General features: G+C 50.1%; 9 protein-coding genes across 9 annotated transcripts; 6 read left to right on the top strand and 3 right to left on the bottom strand.

Moving 5' to 3' along the window:
• Window positions 1–122: 122 nt before the first annotated feature.
• Window positions 123–1778, top strand: PSV08DRAFT_224452 (uncharacterized protein). Its single transcript, XM_014223129.2, has 4 exons — window positions 123–489; window positions 553–791; window positions 860–1055; window positions 1108–1778. Exons 1-4 carry the CDS (start codon window positions 171–173, stop codon window positions 1605–1607), a joined length of 1254 nt encoding a protein of 417 aa, XP_014078604.1. The 5' UTR covers window positions 123–170; the 3' UTR covers window positions 1608–1778.
• Window positions 1779–2323: 545 nt separating this feature from the next.
• On the top strand, window positions 2324–3401 carry PSV08DRAFT_247976 (uncharacterized protein; the record flags this gene model as incomplete). Its single annotated transcript, XM_014223128.2, has 2 exons — window positions 2324–2864; window positions 3361–3401. 2 exons carry the CDS (start codon window positions 2324–2326, stop codon window positions 3399–3401), a joined length of 582 nt encoding a protein of 193 aa, XP_014078603.2.
• Window positions 3402–3880: 479 nt separating this feature from the next.
• PSV08DRAFT_410160 (glycosyltransferase family 20 protein) lies at window positions 3881–5599 on the bottom strand (the record flags this gene model as incomplete). Its single annotated transcript, XM_066093847.1, has 4 exons — window positions 3881–4049; window positions 4101–4811; window positions 4861–5233; window positions 5284–5599. The coding sequence occupies 4 exons, from the start codon at window positions 5597–5599 to the stop codon at window positions 3887–3889; spliced, it is 1563 nt and encodes a 520-aa protein (XP_065949006.1). The 3' UTR covers window positions 3881–3886.
• An 849-nt stretch (window positions 5600–6448) lies between these two features.
• On the top strand, window positions 6449–7900 carry PSV08DRAFT_402352 (uncharacterized protein). Its single transcript, XM_066093639.1, has 2 exons — window positions 6449–6694; window positions 6745–7900. Exons 1-2 carry the CDS (start codon window positions 6479–6481, stop codon window positions 7744–7746), a joined length of 1218 nt encoding a protein of 405 aa, XP_065949005.1. The 5' UTR covers window positions 6449–6478; the 3' UTR covers window positions 7747–7900.
• Window positions 7901–8535: 635 nt separating this feature from the next.
• Window positions 8536–10099, bottom strand: PSV08DRAFT_352165 (Sodium:dicarboxylate symporter; the record flags this gene model as incomplete). Its single annotated transcript, XM_014223125.1, has 3 exons — window positions 8536–8969; window positions 9021–9761; window positions 9814–10099. The coding sequence occupies 3 exons, from the start codon at window positions 10097–10099 to the stop codon at window positions 8536–8538; spliced, it is 1461 nt and encodes a 486-aa protein (XP_014078600.1).
• A 2567-nt stretch (window positions 10100–12666) lies between these two features.
• On the top strand, window positions 12667–13671 carry PSV08DRAFT_44968 (class I glutamine amidotransferase-like protein). Its single transcript, XM_014223124.2, has one exon. The coding sequence runs from the start codon at window positions 12746–12748 to the stop codon at window positions 13436–13438; it is 693 nt and encodes a 230-aa protein (XP_014078599.1). The 5' UTR covers window positions 12667–12745; the 3' UTR covers window positions 13439–13671.
• Window positions 13672–14318: 647 nt separating this feature from the next.
• Window positions 14319–15482, top strand: PSV08DRAFT_247971 (kinase-like domain-containing protein; the record flags this gene model as incomplete). Its single annotated transcript, XM_014223123.1, has 1 exon — window positions 14319–15482. The coding sequence occupies one exon, from the start codon at window positions 14319–14321 to the stop codon at window positions 15480–15482; it is 1164 nt and encodes a 387-aa protein (XP_014078598.1).
• Window positions 15483–16978: 1496 nt separating this feature from the next.
• Window positions 16979–18235, top strand: PSV08DRAFT_362764 (uncharacterized protein; the record flags this gene model as incomplete). The annotated part of the gene is made up of 2 exons (XM_066093036.1): window positions 16979–17091; window positions 17152–18235. 2 exons carry the CDS (start codon window positions 16979–16981, stop codon window positions 18233–18235), a joined length of 1197 nt encoding a protein of 398 aa, XP_065949004.1.
• Window positions 18236–18831: 596 nt separating this feature from the next.
• On the bottom strand, window positions 18832–20035 carry PSV08DRAFT_303348 (uncharacterized protein). The gene has a single exon (XM_014223121.1). It carries the CDS (start codon window positions 19976–19978, stop codon window positions 18899–18901), a length of 1080 nt encoding a protein of 359 aa, XP_014078596.1. The 5' UTR covers window positions 19979–20035; the 3' UTR covers window positions 18832–18898.
• Window positions 20036–21528: the final 1493 nt, after the last annotated feature.

Below are 21528 nucleotides of genomic sequence, written 5' to 3'. Positions count from 1 at the left end.
TGTGGAATGAAGCCGTCGTACTGCATCGGCGGGCATGTACTTTTGTCATGAGAGCAATTTGACTTTGTTTCGAGGCGATTATATATTAGAGGGTAGGCGAAGCCTGAGAATGTTCTTTCCTCAGGCCACGCTTCTCCCTCTCACCTTTCTCTGTCTTCAATCTTGTAGCCATGAAGCTCCTCAGCGTCACCCTGGCCTCGCTGGGCCTCGCCTCCGCCGCCACCGTTGCCAAGAAAGTGACCTACGACGACTGGAAGGTCGTCCGTGTCAATGTCGGCGCAGACGCTGCTAAGCTCGAAAATGTAATGAGCAAGCTGCAGCTTGAGCTGTGGAAGGGCAAGCCTGCGTCAAGCGATGTCGTCGATGTTATGGTGCCGCCGTCGTCGGTCAAGGACTTTGAGGCTCAGACTCAGGGTTTCGAAACAAAAGTCATGCATGAGAATCTTGGCCTTTCTATCGCAGACGAGCAGAGTTTTGGCACATATGCCGGTACGCTTGTTTTCCCCGCCCTGTAAATTGAAGAGGTGACATGGGAAGTCCTAACTCTGTCAGCTGGTCTTGCACCAAACTCGACGTGGTTTAACTCCTACCACTCCATTGCTGATCACATGCAATGGATTAGCGATCTTGCGGCTGCATACCCCAAGAACGCAGAAGTCATTTCTGCAGGCAAGTCGGTTGAGGGCCGTGATATCAAGGGTATCCACATCTGGGGTAGTGGTGGTAAGGGATCTCAGAAGGGTGTAGTATGGCACGGCACTGTGCACGCACGTGAATGGATCACGACAATGGTAAATTCCCTTTTCAAAAAAAAAAACAGGAACAAAGGAAAGGAAGAATTGTGCTAACACACTTACAGGTGGTCGAATATGCAGCATACCAACTCCTTACCTCCACTGACGCCACAACCGCCGGCTTCAAAGACTCGTACGACTTCTACATCTTCCCCATCGTCAACCCAGATGGCTTCGCCTACAGTCAGACCACCGACCGCATGTGGCGCAAGAACCGCCAGACTACTCCCAGCGCCTCATGCGTAGGCCGGGACATCAACCGTAAGTTCTCTCCCGTCCCCCCAAGCATATATACATCTAACCGATCATCAAGGCAACTGGCCCTCTCACTGGAACCAGGCCAACGGTGCCTCCACCTCGCCCTGCGACCAAGACTACAAAGGCCCCTCAGCCGGCGACGGCGTAGAAACCAAAGCCCTGAAAGCGCACCTCGACAGCATCGCCGCCGGCAAAGGCATAACCCTCTACATGGACATCCACGCCTACAGCCAACTCTGGATGTACCCCTACGGCTACACCTGCTCCGGCGCTCTCCCCAACTCCGCAAAGTACTCTTCGCTGACCAACGGTGCCATTGCCGCGGTCAAGGCAGTGCATGGAACGGCGTTCACGGGCGGCCCGATTTGCAATACCATCTATCAGGTTAGTGGCGATAGTGTGGATTATGCGTTTGAGGTCGCAAAGGCGACGTATAGTATGACGGTCGAGTTGAGGGATACGGGTAAGTATGGGTTTGTCCTGCCGAAAGAGCAGATTGTGCCGAGTGCCGAGGAGATGTGGGCTGGTTTGAGGTACTTGGTGAAGAATATGTAAGGTGGTAGAGGGGAATATATGTATATACGAGTGTGGGGATGTATTTTTTTTGTTGGGCTGGGGGGCTTCTGGAAGATTTTGAGTTGGCGGGGGGAGCCCCATTGTAGATATATTTTCTAGAGGATGAAAAATCTTGAGAGCAGAGAGAGAGAGAATTGGCGTTAAAAAAGGTCTTTTGAGGAAGGGGTTGCCTTTCTTATTTCTGTGATCTTGATGATACGAGGAGAGGAGAGAAAGAAGAAAAGGAAGACACAACTATGACTGCCCAATACACCCTTGAAGAAACCCTGAAGAATGGAGTGGTAATAGTACCAAAAAGTGTGTACACCTCTTGAAAGGTATGCACCTATCAGGTACGATAATCAAATTAATCATGATTGCGATGAACGTAACTGAATAGCAAACTATGGTTGCAACAAGGACACGCAGTGCAGCAAAGCATTCCAATCAATGCCTATAAATTCGCAATATCTTCCGTCTATCTCTCCCATCTTATCACCAGCCACAAATTCATTGGACCTCCATATCTCCTCCTACCAACGCAACATCTCCCTTCCATTCCTGCCTCCTATCCGTATTTCCTCTTCACCAACCACCAATCAAGCCGCTTACATCTCTTAAAAAACCACTATACCATTCCTCTCCACCACCACCTAAGAACAGCAACAACAAAAACAAAAACAAACAACCACTTATCACAGAAAAAAAAACCCCCCATGAATCTCCTCTTCCTCACCACTACAACCCTCCTCACCCTCACCACCCGCACCCTCTGCTCCCTCCAACACCCCACCAACCTCCCCCCATGCACCGTTTCCAACCTAGGCCAGACCCTCTGCCGCACCACACCCAGCGACAGCTACATCTTCCAGTGCAACGCCGCGACCCTCCACTGGCACGTCATGCGGACATGCACGTCGGCCAACGCGCCCTGCTCCAACACGACCTGCACGCCTCTCACAGACGCCTGCGTAGAATCCTCCACGCAATGCGCGACACTGCTCTCGCACGGCTACAACGGCATCGCCGTGTGCCGCGCGGGCAAGTGGGAGATGGCTGATTCGTGTGCGTGTACGACGGAGGGGGCGGGGGGTGCCGCGAGGTGCGTGGCGCAGAGTCATGGCAGTAGTACTACTAGCGATAATGTGGGAGTCAGGACGAGGCCCAGGCCGAGGCCGTGCAAAGCGGGCCAGTTTGCTTGTTTGGCGCAGAAGAGTAATGGCAAGGATGGGGCGGTGTTTGAGTGTAATTACTTGGGTATGTGGAGGGTTGTGCAGGATTGCTCGGAGTGGGAGACGTGTGTTGAGGAGCCTTCGCCGCATTGTCGGTGGGTGGGTTGAGGAAGGGGTTGGTCGTGGTTGTGGGGAATGTTGTTTTGGAAGGCAAGTCTTGTTTTTTTGGTGATGATATGGATAGGGTGACGGGGGGTTGTTTTCTCATAGGGTTCGAAAGCAGAGTCTCGCTGACGTTCATCTGTCAATCCCCTTTTTTTTATTGCAAGGTAATTGTTTTGATATTTGATTCCGCTAGATTGAGGTGTGTCCTGCCATTATTTTCCGAGATAATTGATCTGATACGCTATGTAACAAACAGATACAAAAAAGGCCAAGTTATAGAATGATGGATTTGGTAAGTTGATGTTTCATCTTGATGGTAGAAGTAGTTGAGTAGAGGACATGTAGTTGGGCGAGGGTGTTTATTTACTGGGGATTTGATGCAACTACCCGTTTTTTTCACTGATATTATGTTGCAGTCGCACTCGAGAGGCACGTGGCCTGCCACTTCTCTCCGTGATGTGATACCGCAGTGAAAGTGATAGGAGTCTTACCGCTATACCGTATCGCCTGCTGCCGTAACGCCGTTTGTGTGTCAAAACGAAATAACAAAAAGTGGCTAGTTCTTTTGCTTCAAGGTACAATCAGGTTTTAAACAAAGACATGGCAGTGACACTCCTGTTTTCGGAAATGGTAACTCGGTTGGGCACTCGCATGCCACAGAATTCACAATACCGACTCGCCGGCCTGTTTGTATCACCAGAATAAACGAGAATTTAGCATATAACATCATCTTGTCCATGGAAGGGGTATAATTTGTTGCTGTAGCCATGCAATCCGCTACGGCATCTAAGTAAAAAGGGTCTAGTAATTGAGCAGGCACCGCAAGAACAGAACCCTTCATCTCTGCCTAATCCAAGCGATTTGCATCACGCTGTCTTTCCGCCACATGAAATTTCGTCATCATCAAAGCATCAACGACGCCAAGGCGCCACACCATGTCTCTCATTGAGCGTTGGCGGCAGCAGCAGGCTCAGTAGCATTCTCTCCGCCAGTCTTAGCATTTTCTTCAGACCCTGTAGCAGTGACGTTGGCAAAGTGCACTTTGCGGTCTGAAGCCTCCGAGATCCTTCTAAGCTCGGTGACGAACGACTCGCCCCACCAGGCACTAAGAATTGTTAGCTCTCGTCTAGTAATAGATGTTAGTCGGAAGACTTACCTGGTGTATTTACGGACATATTTCGAGAGCTTCTGGTAGTTCAAGCTACGTTGTTCGTCGCCCATTGTGACTGCATCATGGATTGCGTCCGCCAGCTCTTCAGTGTTCCATGGGTTGACAATGAGACTGCCGTTCAAGCTCTGGGCAGCACCAGTGAACTCAGAGAGAATCATGACGCCGTGTCGCTTCTCTTGTGTCGCAATGTACTCGTAGGAGACCAAATTCATACCGTCGCGCGTTGAAGAAACGAGGCAGACATCTGAAACGGCATAGAGTGCGATGAGCTCGTCAAAAGAGACGGACTTGTGCATGAAGTGGATAGGCATAAATTCAATGGTGCCAAACTTGCCGTTGATGCGACCAACAAGCTCATTGACGACAGCCCGAAGATTCTGGTACTCTTCGACGTCTTGTCTGGAGGGAACAGCGACTTGGACAAGCACGACCTTGCCAATCCATTCGGGGTGCTCGGTGAGGAATACTTCGAGAGCATGCAGCTTTTGTGGTACGCCCTTGATGTAGTCAAGACGGTCGACACCGACAATCAGCTTGACGCCTTGGAACTTCTTCTCGAGGGCCGCTATCCGCTCCTGCACCTTTGGCTTCTGAAGACCCTCGTCGAACTTCTCCGGGTCAATACCGATAGGGAAAGCCCCCACGGTTACAACCTTGCCTTGGAACTCGACGCCGTTTGGTGTTGTAGCTAGACCGCTTCTGCGTGTTAGCACAATTTCTAGATGTATACAGAAGAAATACGTACAGAATGCGAGAGCAACTGCTCAGGAAGTGGCGGGCATAGTCGTAGGTGTGGAAACCAATGAGATCGCAGTGGAGCACACCAAGGAGGATCTCGTTACGGACGGGGAGGATTCGGTAAATCTCGGAGCTGGGGAAGGGAGTGTGCAAGAAGAAGCCAATCTTGACGTTCTTCTTGGTGTCGCCAAGCTCTTCTCGCAGCATAGACGGCATGAGCATCAGGTGGTAATCGTGTACCCAGACCATGTCGTTATCTTGTACGTCCTTGGCGACAGCCTTTGCGAACAGACGGTTGGCTTCGGTGTATGCATCCCAAGCGGACTCGTCGAAGGTGATCTCACCGGGGTGGTAGTGGAAGAGCGGCCACATGATTTCGTCTGCGTGAGGTTAGTTTTGGCAGTTATGCAGCTCGCCAGTGTAACCTCACTTGAGAAGCCGTTGTAGTGTCGGTCTGCGAGCTCGTCGTCAAGCATGACAGGTACGGCATTGTACTTCTCCTTGAGCTGGTCGTTCAGGCCCTTGGCCTCGTCTTCTGGTACCTCGAGTCCGGGCCAGCCATACCACTGGAAGGTCGTCGTCTTTGCCAGGCCGCTCAGGCCGCTGACCAGTCCACCAGAGGACATGGACATGTCGTACTTGCCCTCATCAGAGCGCTTGATAGTGATGGGAAGACGGTTGGAGACGAGGAGCAGGCGTCCTTCCGAGGCCTCGGGCCTTACAAGCCGTGTGGGTTCGTCGGGCATGTTTGTGAAGTTTGCGCGGGAGGTGTATGGAGGGGCAGTGGACTGAAGGAGGGGGCCAGATGGACCGCTTGCTGGAGACGGATGTTTATTTACAGCGGGAATAATCAGGCGAGGTCAGCACAGCAAGCGTGCGGGACAGCGTGACGGCGGCAGGTGAGGGGTGTGAAGGGTGCTCGCAGGCGCGAGAGGGGAGGGAGCAGTGTTTTTCAGCCGCGGTGCTGGGTGACGAAAGTATGATAATAAACAGGGCCCGCTGAGTGCAAGTGGGTTCTCGTAGGTTCCGAGCTCTGGCTCCTACATATACTTTCTACCTGCCGTACCGATGGAGGGAGGGTGCGCGACAGGGCCAGATGCAGGCGGACCAGGGGCCAAGGATGAACGAGACTAGGGCTCTAGGGCGGTGTGGGTAGTGGGCAATGGGAAAAGAATCAGATGAGGCTGGCAGAGTGGGATTGTCCAAAGCTGCGAGCGTTTGTGACGTCGGCCGTGGAGCTGCCCGCCGCGTGGGCGGGGCATCCCTACATAAATAAGAGCAGAGCGTGGCTAGTCCTGCCGCCCAACAAATGCCGCCTTTTGCCTTGAATCTGCAAAACGATGAGGTGGACATCGCGGGCTATGCACTGTATTTCGACCGTCCATGTCCACCGAAAATAATTGACCAGCGCATTGGGCCGTCTAGGACCTGCCCGCCAAAGTGTCTGGCAGCACCATTGGCTGCGGGGCTGCCTGATGCGAATTGACACAATTCCATGTCTCCCCCATGTCACGTGCACACCCCATGCCCGACTAGGCGATAAGCTGCCGTCAAGCTCCCGCGCCTTGTCGCGTCCATGCTATCGGCGATCATCCAACCTCACCAACAAACACAGCCAGCCCATCATGTCGGATGCAGAGGGCGCAACGCCTTCCGAGGCAGCAATCACCAACAAGCTGCGCGATATTGTCATCGCCATCCACAAGTCTGGCAAGACGGATGACTTGACCGTCAAACGCGTTCGCGCGCGCGCCGAGAAGGAGCTAGGCCTAGACGAGGGCTTCTTCAAGACCGACGCGAGCTGGAAGGAAAAGTCGCAAAAGACAATTGTAGATGCAGTGGTCGGTAACAGCAGTAGTCGTAGCATTGACCCATCTAAGACGCAGTCTAGGACAAATTCTGTAGTGATGAACCCTCGCCGCAGCCCACTCCCACCAAGGCAGCACCCAAGCCGAAAGCGAAGCCTGCCCCAAAGAAATCCAAACCTGCTACCGAGAGCCCTCGCGGTGTAAAGCGAAAAGCTGATGCGCCTGTAAAGAAGCCCAAGAAGCGCGCCAAATCTGAGTCTGAAGAGTCCGGGGCTGGCCTCTCGGAACCTCCTGCTGAAATATCCGACGCTGAAAGCGACCCACCAAAGAAGCCCGCAAGGCGCGGTAAAAAGGTTGTCGCAGAAGACTCGGACGAAGACGATGTGCCCGAGCCATTGCCAAAGCCAAGTGCCGCCGCCGCTGATGATGACGAGGAGGCAGAGACTGCACCCCCAAAGGCGTCAGACACAAAGGGAGACGTGTCCGACAGCGACCTTTCAAGCGTCATTGACGAGGAACCCGTCAAGAAGAAGAAAAAGACCCCAGCAGCGAAAGGCAAGAAAGAAAAGGTTCCACCAAAAGCGAAAGCAACACCCAAGTCCAAGGCCCAGGACGATCCCGATACTGCAGAGGTTAAGCGCCTACAAGGTTGGTTGGTCAAATGCGGCATCCGCAAGGTCTGGTCTCGCGACCCAGAGCTCTCAAAATGCAACACATCCAAAGACAAGATCCGCGTCCTCAAAGGTTGGCTGAAAGACGTCGGCATGGATGGCAAGTATTCCAACGAAAAGGCTGCAAAGATCAAGGAGAAGAGAGAGTTTGCAAAAGATCTCGAGGCTATCCAAGAAGGTGAACTAGCATGGGGAAAGACAAACGAGGTCACAGCCACTGGAAGGCCAAGTCGGAGAGCTGCTGCAAGGCCAGTGCCCCAACAAAAGGTTGTGCTTGAAGACGACAGTGAAGAAGAGGATGGTACTGAAGCTGATGATGACGACGACGACGACGATGATGATGTCGAAGTTGACTCAGGTGACGACGATGACGGTGATAAGAGCGAGGATAGTGCAGGTGACGACTCAGAGTAATCATTCTTGCCCGCTTTCGAACATGATGCTCTCTTTTCCAGCCCTTCATACATGTAGCTTAGCCACTCCTTCTCAGCGTGTTCGTTTATTGATACCCACGAACAAAATCTCAGCTGTTTCTTCTCAATCACCCAATCTATCTTGTTCCATGTTAGATATTATACTTTTGCCTACGAAGAAAATGATTGAGAGAAGACGTGACGTTAAGAATGCTGGATGACCAACTCTACATGTAGCTGGTCATTTCTGTTCATCCTAACCACTGGTCGTTGAGATCCTTATCAGGACTAGTCAATCATGCCACCTCCGAGCATTCCGCCATTAATAGCTATGCTCATCTTGATACTTGGAAATCCGATGCAGTTCATCACACACTTGCTGATATCGAAAAAAACTCTTCAGGTTCACTTAACGTTGTTCCAGTTCATTTCGAAAATCGGTTGCATCTCTTCTTCTCACCGATGCGTAGTGTGGGGTTTAATGGGAAGGAGCACATGTGCCTCCCACCTGCGTTGAGGCATTCATGACACTTGTTGCACCCACTTACTTACTTGACTCTTGATCTTCCAGCTGGCAACATATCAAATGCACGGCACAACTTCCGCATTTTATACCAACACACCCAAGACGAATCAACTAATGATTAGTAATTTGGATTAAGCTCATTCCAGGCGACTTATCATGTTATATCGAATGAAAGACAATTGCATTACGAATTGTCTGACTGCCGAGAAAACACTCTTTCTATACGAAGGCAACGATTAAACAACTCAAGCATATTACAAACTCTTACACTCTAGACTCATCTTCCCGGCGTCCCAACGCGTTGGGATCAATGCTCTCGGTCTCGTCGTATGTCACACCATCCTCGTCCTTGATCCCTGTGACTTGTGTGACAATTTTGGCTGCCCAAGTGTCACAGCTGACATTAACAGCCGTCCTGAAGCGATCCAAGAACCAGTCAATTGCAATGACGACTGCATACATTCCAGTGATTGGCACACCAACGCTAGTGGCAATCATGACTACAAGAACTAGACTGGAGCTCGGAATCGGTGTCGTTCCAATAGAGGCGAGGGTCGAAAGTAGAATAATGATGATATAATCCGTAGCATTCAAGGTGATGCCTTGAGTAGCAGCTAGGAAAACAACTACGATTGGGAAGTAAATCGCAGTACCATCCATGTTAATCAGACAACCAAGTGGAACGGAAAATTTGGTAACTATGGAACATTAACAGGCGAAAATCGAACAAATTGGTCACGCAAACTGACCTGTGATGGGAACTCCCGCCTTCAGCACACACCGGATAGTGACGGGCAAAGTAGCAGCGCTTGACGCAGTACCCCATGCGGTGATCCATGCAGGGCTCATCTTGAACCAGAATGTGTATGGGTTGCTCCTGGTAAAGATAAAGAAGATGATAGGAATGAGGATGAACATATGGATGAACATGCCGCATAGCGTTCCTCCAATGAGTATACCTAGGTTCGTACCAATCTCAGCAATGTCGAGGCGGAAAAGGTTAGGCATGATGAGGAAGAAGACACCGATCGGCGCCAAATGAATCAGAACAGTGATTACTCTGAGGATGATGACTTCGACTTCCTCGACCGCTCGGTAGAGGGCACCTCCTGGCTTGATGACATATCCGAGGACGATAGCTGTGATCAGCACTGAGAGAAGGGCATCCGTAGCCAAGGCGTTAACAATGTTGTTGGGTACGAGGGAATAGAACATGTCAACGACAACATCATGGATCGCAGTGTCCTTCCTCTCATCGACGAGCTCCTTGTCCTCTTCGGACACTTCCAATGCGCTGCCAGACACAACATTGAATAGCTTGCTCCAGACTAGACCGACCAGTAGAGCAGAATGCGCAACAGCGAGAATGGTAGTAAGGACGTAATATCCAACAGTCCAGCGAGCGAGTTTGCCGGCCGCACCACCTCCTTGGGTCATGTTTCGTAGGCGCTGGACGGCCATGATCATAGCAGTGACAATCATGGGAAGTACTGTGTCTGTTAGATCGCAAGATTCAGCCCAAATAGCTAACGTGGCACATACCAACTGCTCGCAAGGCACGCAACCAAAGGTTTCCGGGGACTGCGAGAAGAACAATTGCTGCTTCAGGTACTTCGTCGACAGTGGTCGTGACAGCGAGACCAATGACAATGGCCAAAATAGCGGCTAATATGATCTGCCATACCGAACCTGGAGTTTTCGCTCTCTGCCAAAACGTCTTCTTCTCCTCGACCGCGACAGCTGCTGTTGGCATGGTATTGTTGGAGGGTGAGCTGTTGCTGCTCGCAGCACGCTCCATCTCGTCCGTTTTGGAGTCGAGCTCGCCCATTGCAGAAGATGTATGGCAAGACGCCAGGAGATGGACAAGTTTTCGTTTTCCGTGTGCGAGGCTAAGAAACAACAGTCACCTGGAACCTCACCCTGAGCATGTGCTCCTACACGTACATATTATACAATGAACCCCGCCCTTTCAGCTACTCCGTGCATCATTCCTGTGGCAAGGCAACCAAGAGATAACGATTCTGTTACCAATAATCCAGAATGCCACCGTGCTCTCGCATCGCCTTTGTCCCTGAGTATCCTCAACCTATCACAAGGAGCCAACTATCTTCGAATACGACGTCTGATTCGTTCTGGACGGGCCCAGGTCTTGAGTTGATAAGCAGGTGTAGTGCTAGTGGAATCTTCCCAACACCCGGACATGAAATTTGAGCCTTGGGGTTTGTTGGCAGTGTTGGCAACTATTGCACGCAGGGAAGTTTACAAGCAAAGTGTTGTGCCGGCTCCCGACTCGGCCAACAAGGATCGGCTAGACGGCGCCCCATGCCAAGTGCTCATATCACTGGCTTCGCTGGATCGAAACCACGCGATTGGATTGCGCTTAGACCAACGACCTTTGTGGAGTGTGGGAAAGTGAAATGCTGTCGCGGAGCGTCGTGTCTTGGTCTTTTGTCGCGTGCCGGGTGAAGCTTGGCTGGCGGACTGAACGGCTTGGCAATGACTCTGGCTCATGTGTGGCGTATGCTAAGATGAATGCTATCATAGGAAAATACTGGAAAAGGCCGGCTCAAGCAGAAATCGAGGTCACAAGCCGCGGCACTGCGTTGGTCATGGGCATTGGGCGAAATCAGCCCCCGAGGCGGCTTCAAGGCAGGAGGCCATACGATACTGACCGGCCACCTTCTCGAATAAGCAAGCAGGTAGTGACTTTCACAAGCATTCCTTTTGAGACTCAAGACCTGTTGAATCCCGACGTTTCGCCTAGGAGTAGATCCAAAGTATCTGGGCATCGATGCATCTGCATGCAGTCCGGGGGTTGGCCAACGGTCCGGGGTTGCCCAGCGGTACCCAGGTGCCAGGTCTGTCAGACCTCAAAAGCAAATGGCCATAGCTGCTTTTGAATGGGGCCTCGGCCTCCAGGGATAACCGCAGAACGACATCAAGCAACATGGTATCCCATCGTGGTATTGGATATGATACTTGAAGGGTTAGGCTTAATGCATCGAAGGCCAAGGCTGTACCTGGTAAAAACAGTTTCGACAAAGATTCCAGAAGCACAGTTGCGCTAACACCCGATCAATCCTCGGCCCCCTCACTGGCTTCTTGGTATTTGCCGTAATTACGGTACGAGCGTATCTGCTACTAAGCCAAGTAGCAAGTACACGCTTTCGAGACCAGGTAGCTTCCGCTTTTTCACTTTTCAAACTCACTGACCTATTCCATACTGATTTCGAAATCGTCCATCCTATCTCGTACATAATATATTCTAAATTCAGATGAACAAAAGCTAACATTGTCGAAAGAGCCCCTCCAGCTTTTGACTCGAAGTAAGACTCGAGCGCTTGGCATTTCCGAAATTTGCTTCTACACTAAGTTAACATGTTAGAACAGAAAAAAAGATTAATCTCTGGAAAAGTATTGCTACAGCTTGCTTGTTCAACCAACAGAAACCAATCACGGTCGCAAATCTTTCAGCGTCATAATTGTCACTGGGCTATATGACATTCGACGAACCTCTATTTCTCTCATCTTCGTAAGAGTTCCCCGTCTAAACTTACTGTATCATGTTTCAGGAAATAAATTATATCTTGATGGACATTCATTACTCGTTCAGAAAATCCGGGATAGGAACCAGAGAGCTCATGTCCGGGCTTTACTGGCTTGAATTGCCTATCGCATATGATGGTGACAGGAAACAACATCAACTCCGGAAGCCGCCTCAACTTCGTAACACTTGAGATATAAACGATTAACAGGGCCACTGCCTTGTGCCATCTAGTACACAAACCTTGCTTATCTGGGTTATATCGGATCGGCTTGAAAGGGTATGAACTATAGGCGGAGAAGACTGGTTTGGAGCTACTCTCAAATCTGGTGCACTAATCTGAAGCTATTTTCTCAATTGTAAGAACAGCATGGTGCGTCGAATACCGATCAAAAAGACCACATGGCTGCTTGAGGCCGTTTCTGCGCAGTCGATTTGTAATATCTACTTGGCTCTTATTACACCACTTTCCGTTCTTTCCCCCCCCCCACGAATATCGCAGTTTGTGTACCCATACAATGACTGGAGTAAGTTGTTTTTCAACATATGTCATCAGAAACCGACTCATACGTGCTCGTGTGGAACACGTCCTCGCCAGCCATCGCATTCAGTGTTACAAGCGAGTGCGTCAGCCCAATGAGATTAACGATTCTGCTGCACATATCGTTTTTCTTTCGAAACCAAAGCAACACGATATTGCTTCTTTTCGCAATTCCGTTGTGGGACGCAAAAGAACGCGACCATTGGCCATCGGACCTAGCATCACGGAAGCCGGATCATGATTCTTGATCCGATCCGACAACACTTGCTCACATAAAAAGCGACCACATACCAACTCAAAATATCAACAACAACACACAATTAAATTTTACATTCCAATACACATCCATCGTTCAGAACATTCCAAAGTATTCAACCACTCCACCAAAAATGCCTCAATTCAAAGTAGCAATCTATCTCTACCCCCAAGCCGACCTCCTCGACTTCTCCGGACCCGCAGAAATGTACAGCCACAGCGACACCCTGGATGAAAACGCCACCTTCCCCTTCGACGTGACATCTTTCGCGCACTCCAGCCCCGTCGTCTCCGGCTCGCCCGCCCTCGTCTACCAACCCAACAAGACCTTCGCCGAAATCGCTGACCAAATCACTGACTACGACATCCTCGTCATCCCCGGCGCCCACGACAAAACCATCACGGACCTAATCGCCACGGAGCCCGGCAAGCAGCTGCTCTCGCTGATCCAAAAGTTCGCGGCTGCGAAACCGCGCGCGGAGACTGGGAAGAGGTTCCTCCAGTCCGTGTGCACGGGTTCGCTGTTACTTGCTGCGTCTGGTGTTCTTGCGGGCCGCACGGCGACAACGCACCATCTCAGCTATGATTTGCTCAAGGTGATTGCGGATAAGGCTGCAGGCGGCGAGTCCAAGGTCAACGTTGTGAGGCAGCGGTATGTGGATGCGGGTACGACGGATGGGGGCGTGCGCATTGTGACTGCCGGCGGAGTGAGCTCGGGTATCGATGCTACGATTTATATTATTGGGGAGATTTTTGGCAAGGAGAGGGCGGATTGGGTGGCGGAGGTTGCCGAGTTTGAGAGGAGGGAGAAGGCGTGGGGGGTTTGAAGGTGTGGAATTGGTGTGGTGTAGGAAGATTTCGGTTTTGTTTGTTAATTAGAGGGGTGTATCGGATTTGAGTGAAAAGTGAAAAAATATGCATGGATATTTGGTGAATGCAAAAGTTGACTTGACTGCGACGTACTGATTATTGAGTGAATGGAAACCTGAGTCCTCCACTCTCTTTGCTCTTCGATACACTAAAGAGCTTCCCCTCTGGTAACTTATCAACAAAAGAGACACATAGGTATAACTCAATTTACCTCGAAAAATCCTATTTAGTCCTGTTGCCGTTAGATGGATAGAGTAGAGAATAAGGTTGTGTGATACCTGATCCACTTCTGCTTCATCTAGTCACATGCACAAGATGAGAATTAGTGAAAACCAAAGCAACTGGAATAAGAGTGCAATAGTTTTCACAATTTATCTGAATTTGTATTAAGACATGCGAAGAATGTGCGATGAAGAAAATGTGAGAATCTACGTTCTCTAACACATCTGTGCATCAAGTTCAAGCACGCTAAAGAATATTCACTTCTTACTCTATCTGGAAGAAGTGACTTCTATCAAGGCCACGCTACCAACATTTCAAGGTTCTGCTGACAATCATCTGCAATTTGAATAGGCAGCTACCCAAAGCTCAGACCCAAAACATCGCAGTTACCAAAGTTCACTCCTTCGCAAACCACGACATAATGAAAGCCAATTTTCTACCTAATTAATCCTGAAGACAATTAATAGCAATGAAAGACCCATTCTTACCTTCTCATTCACCTTTCTTTAGCTCGATTGCCGACAGTACAAAAACCCATTCTTGCTCCGAGTCCAGACCAAATCAAGACTGCAACCCCAACTACCAGTAACCCAATCTCCAACCAGCAAAATCACAATGCCGTGCATCTTGCTTCCCTTTCGAAGGCGTCCCGACCCAAAAGACCCTTCTGCTGGTTTCCCAAAAGTCCATAAGTACGATGGTCCGCTCCAGGAGGGCTCACAAGGCTGCGTCGAGCAATGGACACACATCCCAACCAACACCGTTATTGCAGTAAAGGTTATGGCTCATACCCCCCGAAATTCCCCTGAGATCCAAATTCTCAGCAACTTGCCTTCTCACGACTGCATCGTGAGATACCTCGGGCACTACGAAAAGGTACCATCTCCAACCCAAGTCTCCATTCTCCTCGAACACTGCTCCATCGGAGACCTCTACATGCTCCGAAGCCTAAGCATCGACCAAAACAAACCCACCTTCTCGGAACCCTTCATGTGGTCCACCTACACCCAACTCCTCAGCGCTCTCGCCTTCCTCCACCACGGCATCTCCCCCACGCACCCCTCCGGCCGCCACCCCTGGACCCCCATCGTACACCGCGACCTAAAATTCGAAAACATACTCGTGAAGAGCCTCGGCCTCGCACCCGACTGGTCCTCCCTCGACCTCAAACTCGCAGACTTCGGTATGGCAGGTTACCACAACGCAGCGCACCCAAACCCCTCAGGCTACATCGGCACAACGCACTACTGGCCGCCCGAGGTAACCTGGGAAACCAAGCAGCTCTCCCCCGCCAGCGACGTCTGGGGCATCGCAGCTATCCTGCACGAACTCGCGCACAACTTCCCCCCGATAGTCGATCCCGCAGTCGTGGAAGCGAACTGGTTCGCAACACACAGCGACCCGCCCCTTCCCTCCACATATTCGGAACCGCAAAAGAGGAACTACTGGGCTGCCAAGGCACCGCGACGCGTCACGCCGATTAATCTTGATACTGACGCTGAGGTGCCTAGTCTGAGGGACCCGGAGTTGGGCGGCGAGGATAAGACGGCGCTTTGGTTTCGACGCCGCAGACCGAGTCCCAAGTATTCGCATCGGTTGAATGAGTGTGTTATGAAGGGGTTGGCAGAGGTGGAGCACCGAGCAAGTGCTGGGGTGTTGTTTGGAGTGGTGCAGGAGGGCTTTAAGGAGGTTTTGGAGCAGAAGTTGAGGGTGGAGCGGACGAGGAGAGGTGGCGCGGACGGGGAGAGGAATGGGAGAGATGGTGATGTGGGGAATTAGGGGTGGAAGGATGGTTTGAGCGGGATTTCGGCTTCAGATTTTGACATCTTTGGAAACGAAAATACTGGGTTATCGATGGGAGTTTGGAGTTGGTGGATCCTTTTTTTGTTGATCATTGATGGGGCTTGTTTAGTAGTATACTATCTGCTCGGCTGATCATTGTGGCATATCTCACTTGAACAATTGTCCTGTCAACTCCGTACGCAAAAAGTGCCAATGCGAGTTTTTTTTTTACCTACTTACCTTCGAGTTTGTCAACATACTTATTCCACATTGTGAACTCGTGTTTTAATCAACGCATCACCGCTTGTCCGCAAAGAAAAGCCTCTAGCAACATGCAAAAACTGAACGTACTAATATCGCAAAGTAGAACGGCCCATGCACTACAACCTGCACCCATGCACCCAAATGCTCGATCGACACGACTCTCCCCATTGACATTTATGGACTGATCCACTCGTGCCGTCTAGCTGCGCGGGTGTCAATCTTCGCAGTATCCCGAACCTACGGATCACACACCCCCATGTCGTCTCATCAGCCAATCTCCTGGAGATCACACGGCCTCGGGGCTATCATCGGTGTAGTTTAAAATGGACTTGGCTTATCTTAGAATTGCGGAATTTGCTATCCTTCAAGAATAGAAAAGGTAGGGATAGGAGGACATGCTGCCTGGCCCTCTTATCCTCCTCATTAATAGCCCAGAAAGAAGATGAGAGGGAGAAAAAAAAGAGGGACACATGTACCTTACATTATGTTGGCTCATCGTCTATAAGAATGCGGAATTGAGCTTGACAAGAAGCAAAATGTAAGCGAAAATGCTCAGGTAAGCTTATTAACTGCATTGTCACACTTAAAAGACGCGAACGTTTGCTTGGCCCATGTCATCGATTGCTGGATACGCTTGATCGGGGTACTGGAGTCAGTGCGACACTTTTTGCACTAGAGGGTGTTGGTATTACGTGTAATCTTATGTAGATCTGCTTACAACTGAGCCGTGAACAATTGTTCAGGAGTGTCCATGCTTCCTGAATATATTATGATACAACCCAGACTATGCTGTTTTGTTTTCTCTGGTACAACTAGTACGTGGGTTGTTGCGAAGGAAACTCTTGTAGTTGTGTGTCTCGAAATGGAACATAGAATTTGCAGGAGCAAGATGAGTGTTTTGTGCGTCGCCGCGCAGCGATCTACGCATATGATCGTTCTGTCATATCCGTTCCGGGCCGGTCAGCTTCACAGCTTGAAATATGTACGCAAGGCCCAATGGCCTCATCTTTCTTCGTATCTAATCAAAGTTTAAAGCTGCGGATCAGGATGATCGTTTGGGATGTCGGCAACATCCATTCTTTAAAGCTCACTTTGATAAGACAATTGAGTTGTCCGCTACGTAAGATATCGTGATCTCCGCTCCTTTTCTATTCATTTTCGCCCTGTGGTTTGTTTCTCTGTCCGACCGTGTCGTAGCCACCCGGCACCTATACTCATTTTTGCAAACAATGTTGGCCACTCAGCGTACCTGCTTTGTGGTTTTCACAATTTTTGTATTCATCGCAACGTTTACTTACATGGCCGGCTATCATGAGACGTTACTGATTGAAACACCATACAGGTACGCCGCCTAGAGGTTCCTATTTAGAGCTGGAGACAGATTTCCTAATAGCGTGTTCAGAACATCCACACTCACCGATCGAGAAAGACTAGCTCAGATTTTCCAATCTGTAACACACGATCCCGCTGCGCGCAGCTACGTGGATCCAGCCGGTAAACACTACGAAGGAGGGCACCCGATATGGAAAAAGCCCTTGGGCAGGAAGATCTTGATTGTCGACATTGATACACGTGCCCCAACCGAAAAGAACAACATTTTCAACCCCGAGAGGATGAACTGGGAAGCCCTCAAAAAAGGAGGCACCGATTTGGTGTCCACGGGGATCTTGAACCATTACTTGTACGCCGCCATCCATGGGTATGATTATAAGTTTTACCACGCGCGTGAATTGAAAGGCCACTACTCCACATGGATTAGACCCCATGTAATACGCGAGCTGTTACCCAAATATCAATTCGTCGTCCACATGGACGCTGACGCTATGGTTTCACATCTGGATCTCCCACTTGAATGGATGTTTAATCGTTGGGGTATCCAGAAGGAGACATCCATGGCTCTTCCATGGGACACTGAGGAGATTCGCAACGGCTCATCCATTAGCACAGATAGCATGGGATTGCGCGTGCTGAATGGTGGCTTCATCGTTGCGCAAAATTCTACGACCACACTGGAAATGCTCGAAGCATGGCGTGATTGCACAACTGAGACACGCTATAAGGGTTGCGCAAATTGGAAAACACAGTGGAGCCACGAACAGCGCGCATTCTCCGAATACGTTCGTTATGACTTCAACAAGACGCCAGAGACAATCGTCGGCATACCGTGTGATGATGCAATGGGCTTTCCTGGTTTCCGTGAGTTCGTGTTGAATTCACCAACCGTGAACGAAGATATCTCTGATTGCAACGGCAACATGATCCAGCATTACACAAGCGGAAAGGCCCTTGCTAAAGGAGCTGGCGGGGTCAGTGCAATGCAAATCTTGAGCGCAGTGTTGCAGCAGCAGCTCTTGGGGCACAAGCGCGTGCTCTGGTATAGCGAACCCTGGCCTAACCCTCCGCCGCCCAAGATTTTGCAGCCAGCTGTAGAAGAGGATGAGAAGGAGGAGCCACCAAAGTTGAGCGGCCTCCTCATTGAAGAATGATGGGCTGTGGCTACCGAATGAACTGGAAAGAGTTTTCCATTCCTGATTTTGTGCATCATAGATATCTGGCGCTTGATATCCCCGGAAACCGGGAGGCGCGTACCCAGAGGTACCTGAATCATTGTTAACAAAAATGCCATTTACTCATCTGATGGGACAATAGTTTTTTGTGGAATGTCAGAGCTATCTTCTACTCGCGCATGGTGTCACAAGTCCGCTACAGCCCTCTCACATCCGGGCTAGTATACACAAACCACAACATGTGCGAAAGTTGAGCGGGACTTCGAGACACTCGGTTCAAGTGTAATGTGGGATCGTCATGTGCAGTTGGGAATTTGTGATGAGCTGATCAAGATTGCGACGTACCTGTATCTACTGAAACTCGCCACGTAGTGTATGTTCTTACGCACCAGGTCAGTTGAGGTCAATTTGTAGTGGGTAGAGCTGAGGGGTAGGAGATGGCAGGAGCAAAAGAGTTTGAGAAAGGGGAGTGAGTCCAACAGAGCGATTATGTCAGCTACTACTACTAGTTACTACTACTAGTTAGCGCGCTTGGACATGCACGCGTCACTAAACACTCTTCTTCTCTGTCCATCGACTTTCAACAGTTATATTCCTTTATTCATCGGCTCTTGGGCCACTCTTGAGCCTTACATATATTATTTACAGAATTTCCTCTGGCTTAACTATGACCCAGTTCTTGTCTGCGGTGACCTCGCGTCCATTCGCAATCTGCGCAAGAGTATTGTTCTTGATCTCTTCTTGCAGCTGCTTCAAGACCGAATCCTTGCGGTTGATCCACAGATGAATACCACCCTTTGAGACATCTACGCCGTGAAATTGCATGTACGTATCGCTTCCAGGCGTATCACCACCGACCAAAATCGGGCGCTTCCATTGATCGATGTAGGTCAGGATACCAGCCCATTTACCCGCAAACCAGGTGGCGGGGGTCCAGAGGTAAGGAGTCACAACTAGGTCAAGGTTGGCGGTTTCGTTGTATGTGCCTGCGGTGATCTGCTCCCGTGCGTTTGTGACCGCGCCTGATGTAGTGTTCTTGAGGACCGTAGTGACGCCAATAACATTCTCCGGCGGGACATTGTATCCGTACTTTGGATCGCTGGCCACCATGCGTACAAGTTCCTCATGCGAGGCGCTCATGATGTAGACCGCAATGCCATTTTCCATTAGCGCATTGTATAGTTCCGCCTGACCCCGGAAAACTTGGGGTGTATGAACGCTGCTGGAAACTACTTCGTCGCCATCCCAGTATTTCGTAGGGATGGTCGAGTTGTACGCCATTAGCTCGTCGACGTAGCCCTTTAGCTCACGAAGTGTGAAGCCAGACCACACTTGCGCTGCCCACGGATAGCAGAGGAGTGCGTCAATGTCGCAAAGACGGTTGTAGTAGCTGAAAAGCGATTCCGTGAAATTTGCCGTATCTTTGAAATCAACTAGCTTTAGGCTAGGATCCAGGTTTTCACGCTTGAGGATACCGCGGTTTTCCAGGAAGGGAAGAAGCGACTCCTCAATGTCGTAGCGCCAGCTCGTGTTGTCCATGTCGAACACCGCAAAGTTGCTCTGGTTTGCATTGCGCGCAATCATGGTATTCAGCGCCTTGGCAGCATCGGCAGGCCAGTGCTTGAGCTGGGTTTTGTGATGAGCGCCATAATGGGGTGTTGCTGCGCCAAAAGAACTGGCAAATGCCAGCCATAGGGCTGTGTTGAGGGTTGAAGTCCGCATTTTTTTTCCAATGATTGACGTTTCTTGATCCCCCAAAAAGTGAGCAACTAGGGAAGCGAGCAAGCAAGAATGCAGGAACCCGAATTTCTGGAGAATTGGACATTTAATAATGGGGAGCTGTCAACACTGTCCGGGTATATGCAGTCCGCCAACCATGGGTGCTGCTGCCGGTCCCACATCCGCGACTCAAAATCGGCCCTACTAACTTGAATTTTGCTGACCGCGCTATCTCGTTTTTAAAAACAAAATACCGACGTCTGGCTTGAAGGAGCAAGTGCTCGTGTGACCTCATGCACAATGACGTGCATGTGGAGCGTACCGACGCGTCTGTATCGTCTGTACGCATGCAGCTTTTCAAGGGGCACACAAGGGAACGCATGTCGAACCAACATTGCCATATCCAGCAAGGCAGCCGAGATGTTACGATTCACCCCAACACCATTCCATATCTGGACCCATGTTCCAGTCTCCCAATCAAAGATAACATTGCCGCACGGCCGTCTTTATCCTGACCGGCAAGATTTTCGTATCTCTTTGTCCCTGTTCAAATACAACGAGCGCACCCTCCAGTCAATAGCGTCCAATAGCAAGTACTCGAGAATCTTTGTTTTCAATTGTCATCGTAAAACGTATCTTATTGACAAAAGCAAAAGCCCAACGTTCTGTTAAGACCATACGCTTCACCATGGGTCTTCAGGAATCATAATTTTGGCAGCAAAACAAAATAGCAAGGCAGCCACCTTGGAGATAGAGGGAGGCTCATTGGGCAGCCAATTTGGCAGTAAATGCCAATAATAAGCAAACCACCACAGGATAATGCCAAACGTACAGAAACCACACATTAGCAAATTGGTACGGAAAGGCTCTTTGTCGAGTAACGCACCTCCTCCTCCCTTACGCGACGTAAGCACCAGGGGAGTCAAAGCAATTGACATAACGGCCAAAGCAAGGCCCATAAGAACAAGAGCAAGTATCATGAGGGGCAAAGCAAGAAATATGTAGAAAAAAGCGAAAATAGCGAATTTCGAAAACGATGGAGTAGTGTTCGAGTCCCGATTGTTCGACAGCACGGCTGGTGCAACAGTGAGTGCATTGCCAAGAGAAGCGTCGCCTTGAGTTACCATCTCTTCAGGTGGTTGTGCTGAATCACTCTCCTCATTACCTTCAACAACATCGGCCTCCGGATGTGAGAATGATTCATCTGCCAGGCTCTGCGCAGATGATGGGGTCTCCTCGCTCTCCATATCCTGTCCGATGTGTTCAAAGGCTCTGTTGAGGCCCTTTCTGGAAAATCCCGATGAGGAATCTTGCTGGGATATGGGAGCCTGTACTGAGAGCCCTGATGCGGACTTCATAGGTCTCTCTGGTTCCCGAGTAGTTTCGGCATACAAATTATTGACGAATTGGCTTAACTTTTCGCGCATGGCTGTAACATTGCCATTTTCCGAATATCCTATTGCCTCACTGAAAATATCGACCCATGAAAGTATCAATGATCGCCGGTCAATTTTGAGAAGATGTTTGGTACGCGGACCCGGTTTTTTTCTACA

The sequence above is a fragment of the Bipolaris maydis genome (assembly GCF_028858645.1).
Source record: "Bipolaris maydis strain C4 unplaced genomic scaffold PSV08scaffold_8, whole genome shotgun sequence".
Classification (NCBI taxonomy): Eukaryota; Fungi; Ascomycota; class Dothideomycetes; order Pleosporales; family Pleosporaceae; genus Bipolaris; species Bipolaris maydis.
The sequence above is the reverse complement of the archived record's forward strand: the minus strand, read 5'-3'. Positions and strand labels throughout refer to the sequence as shown.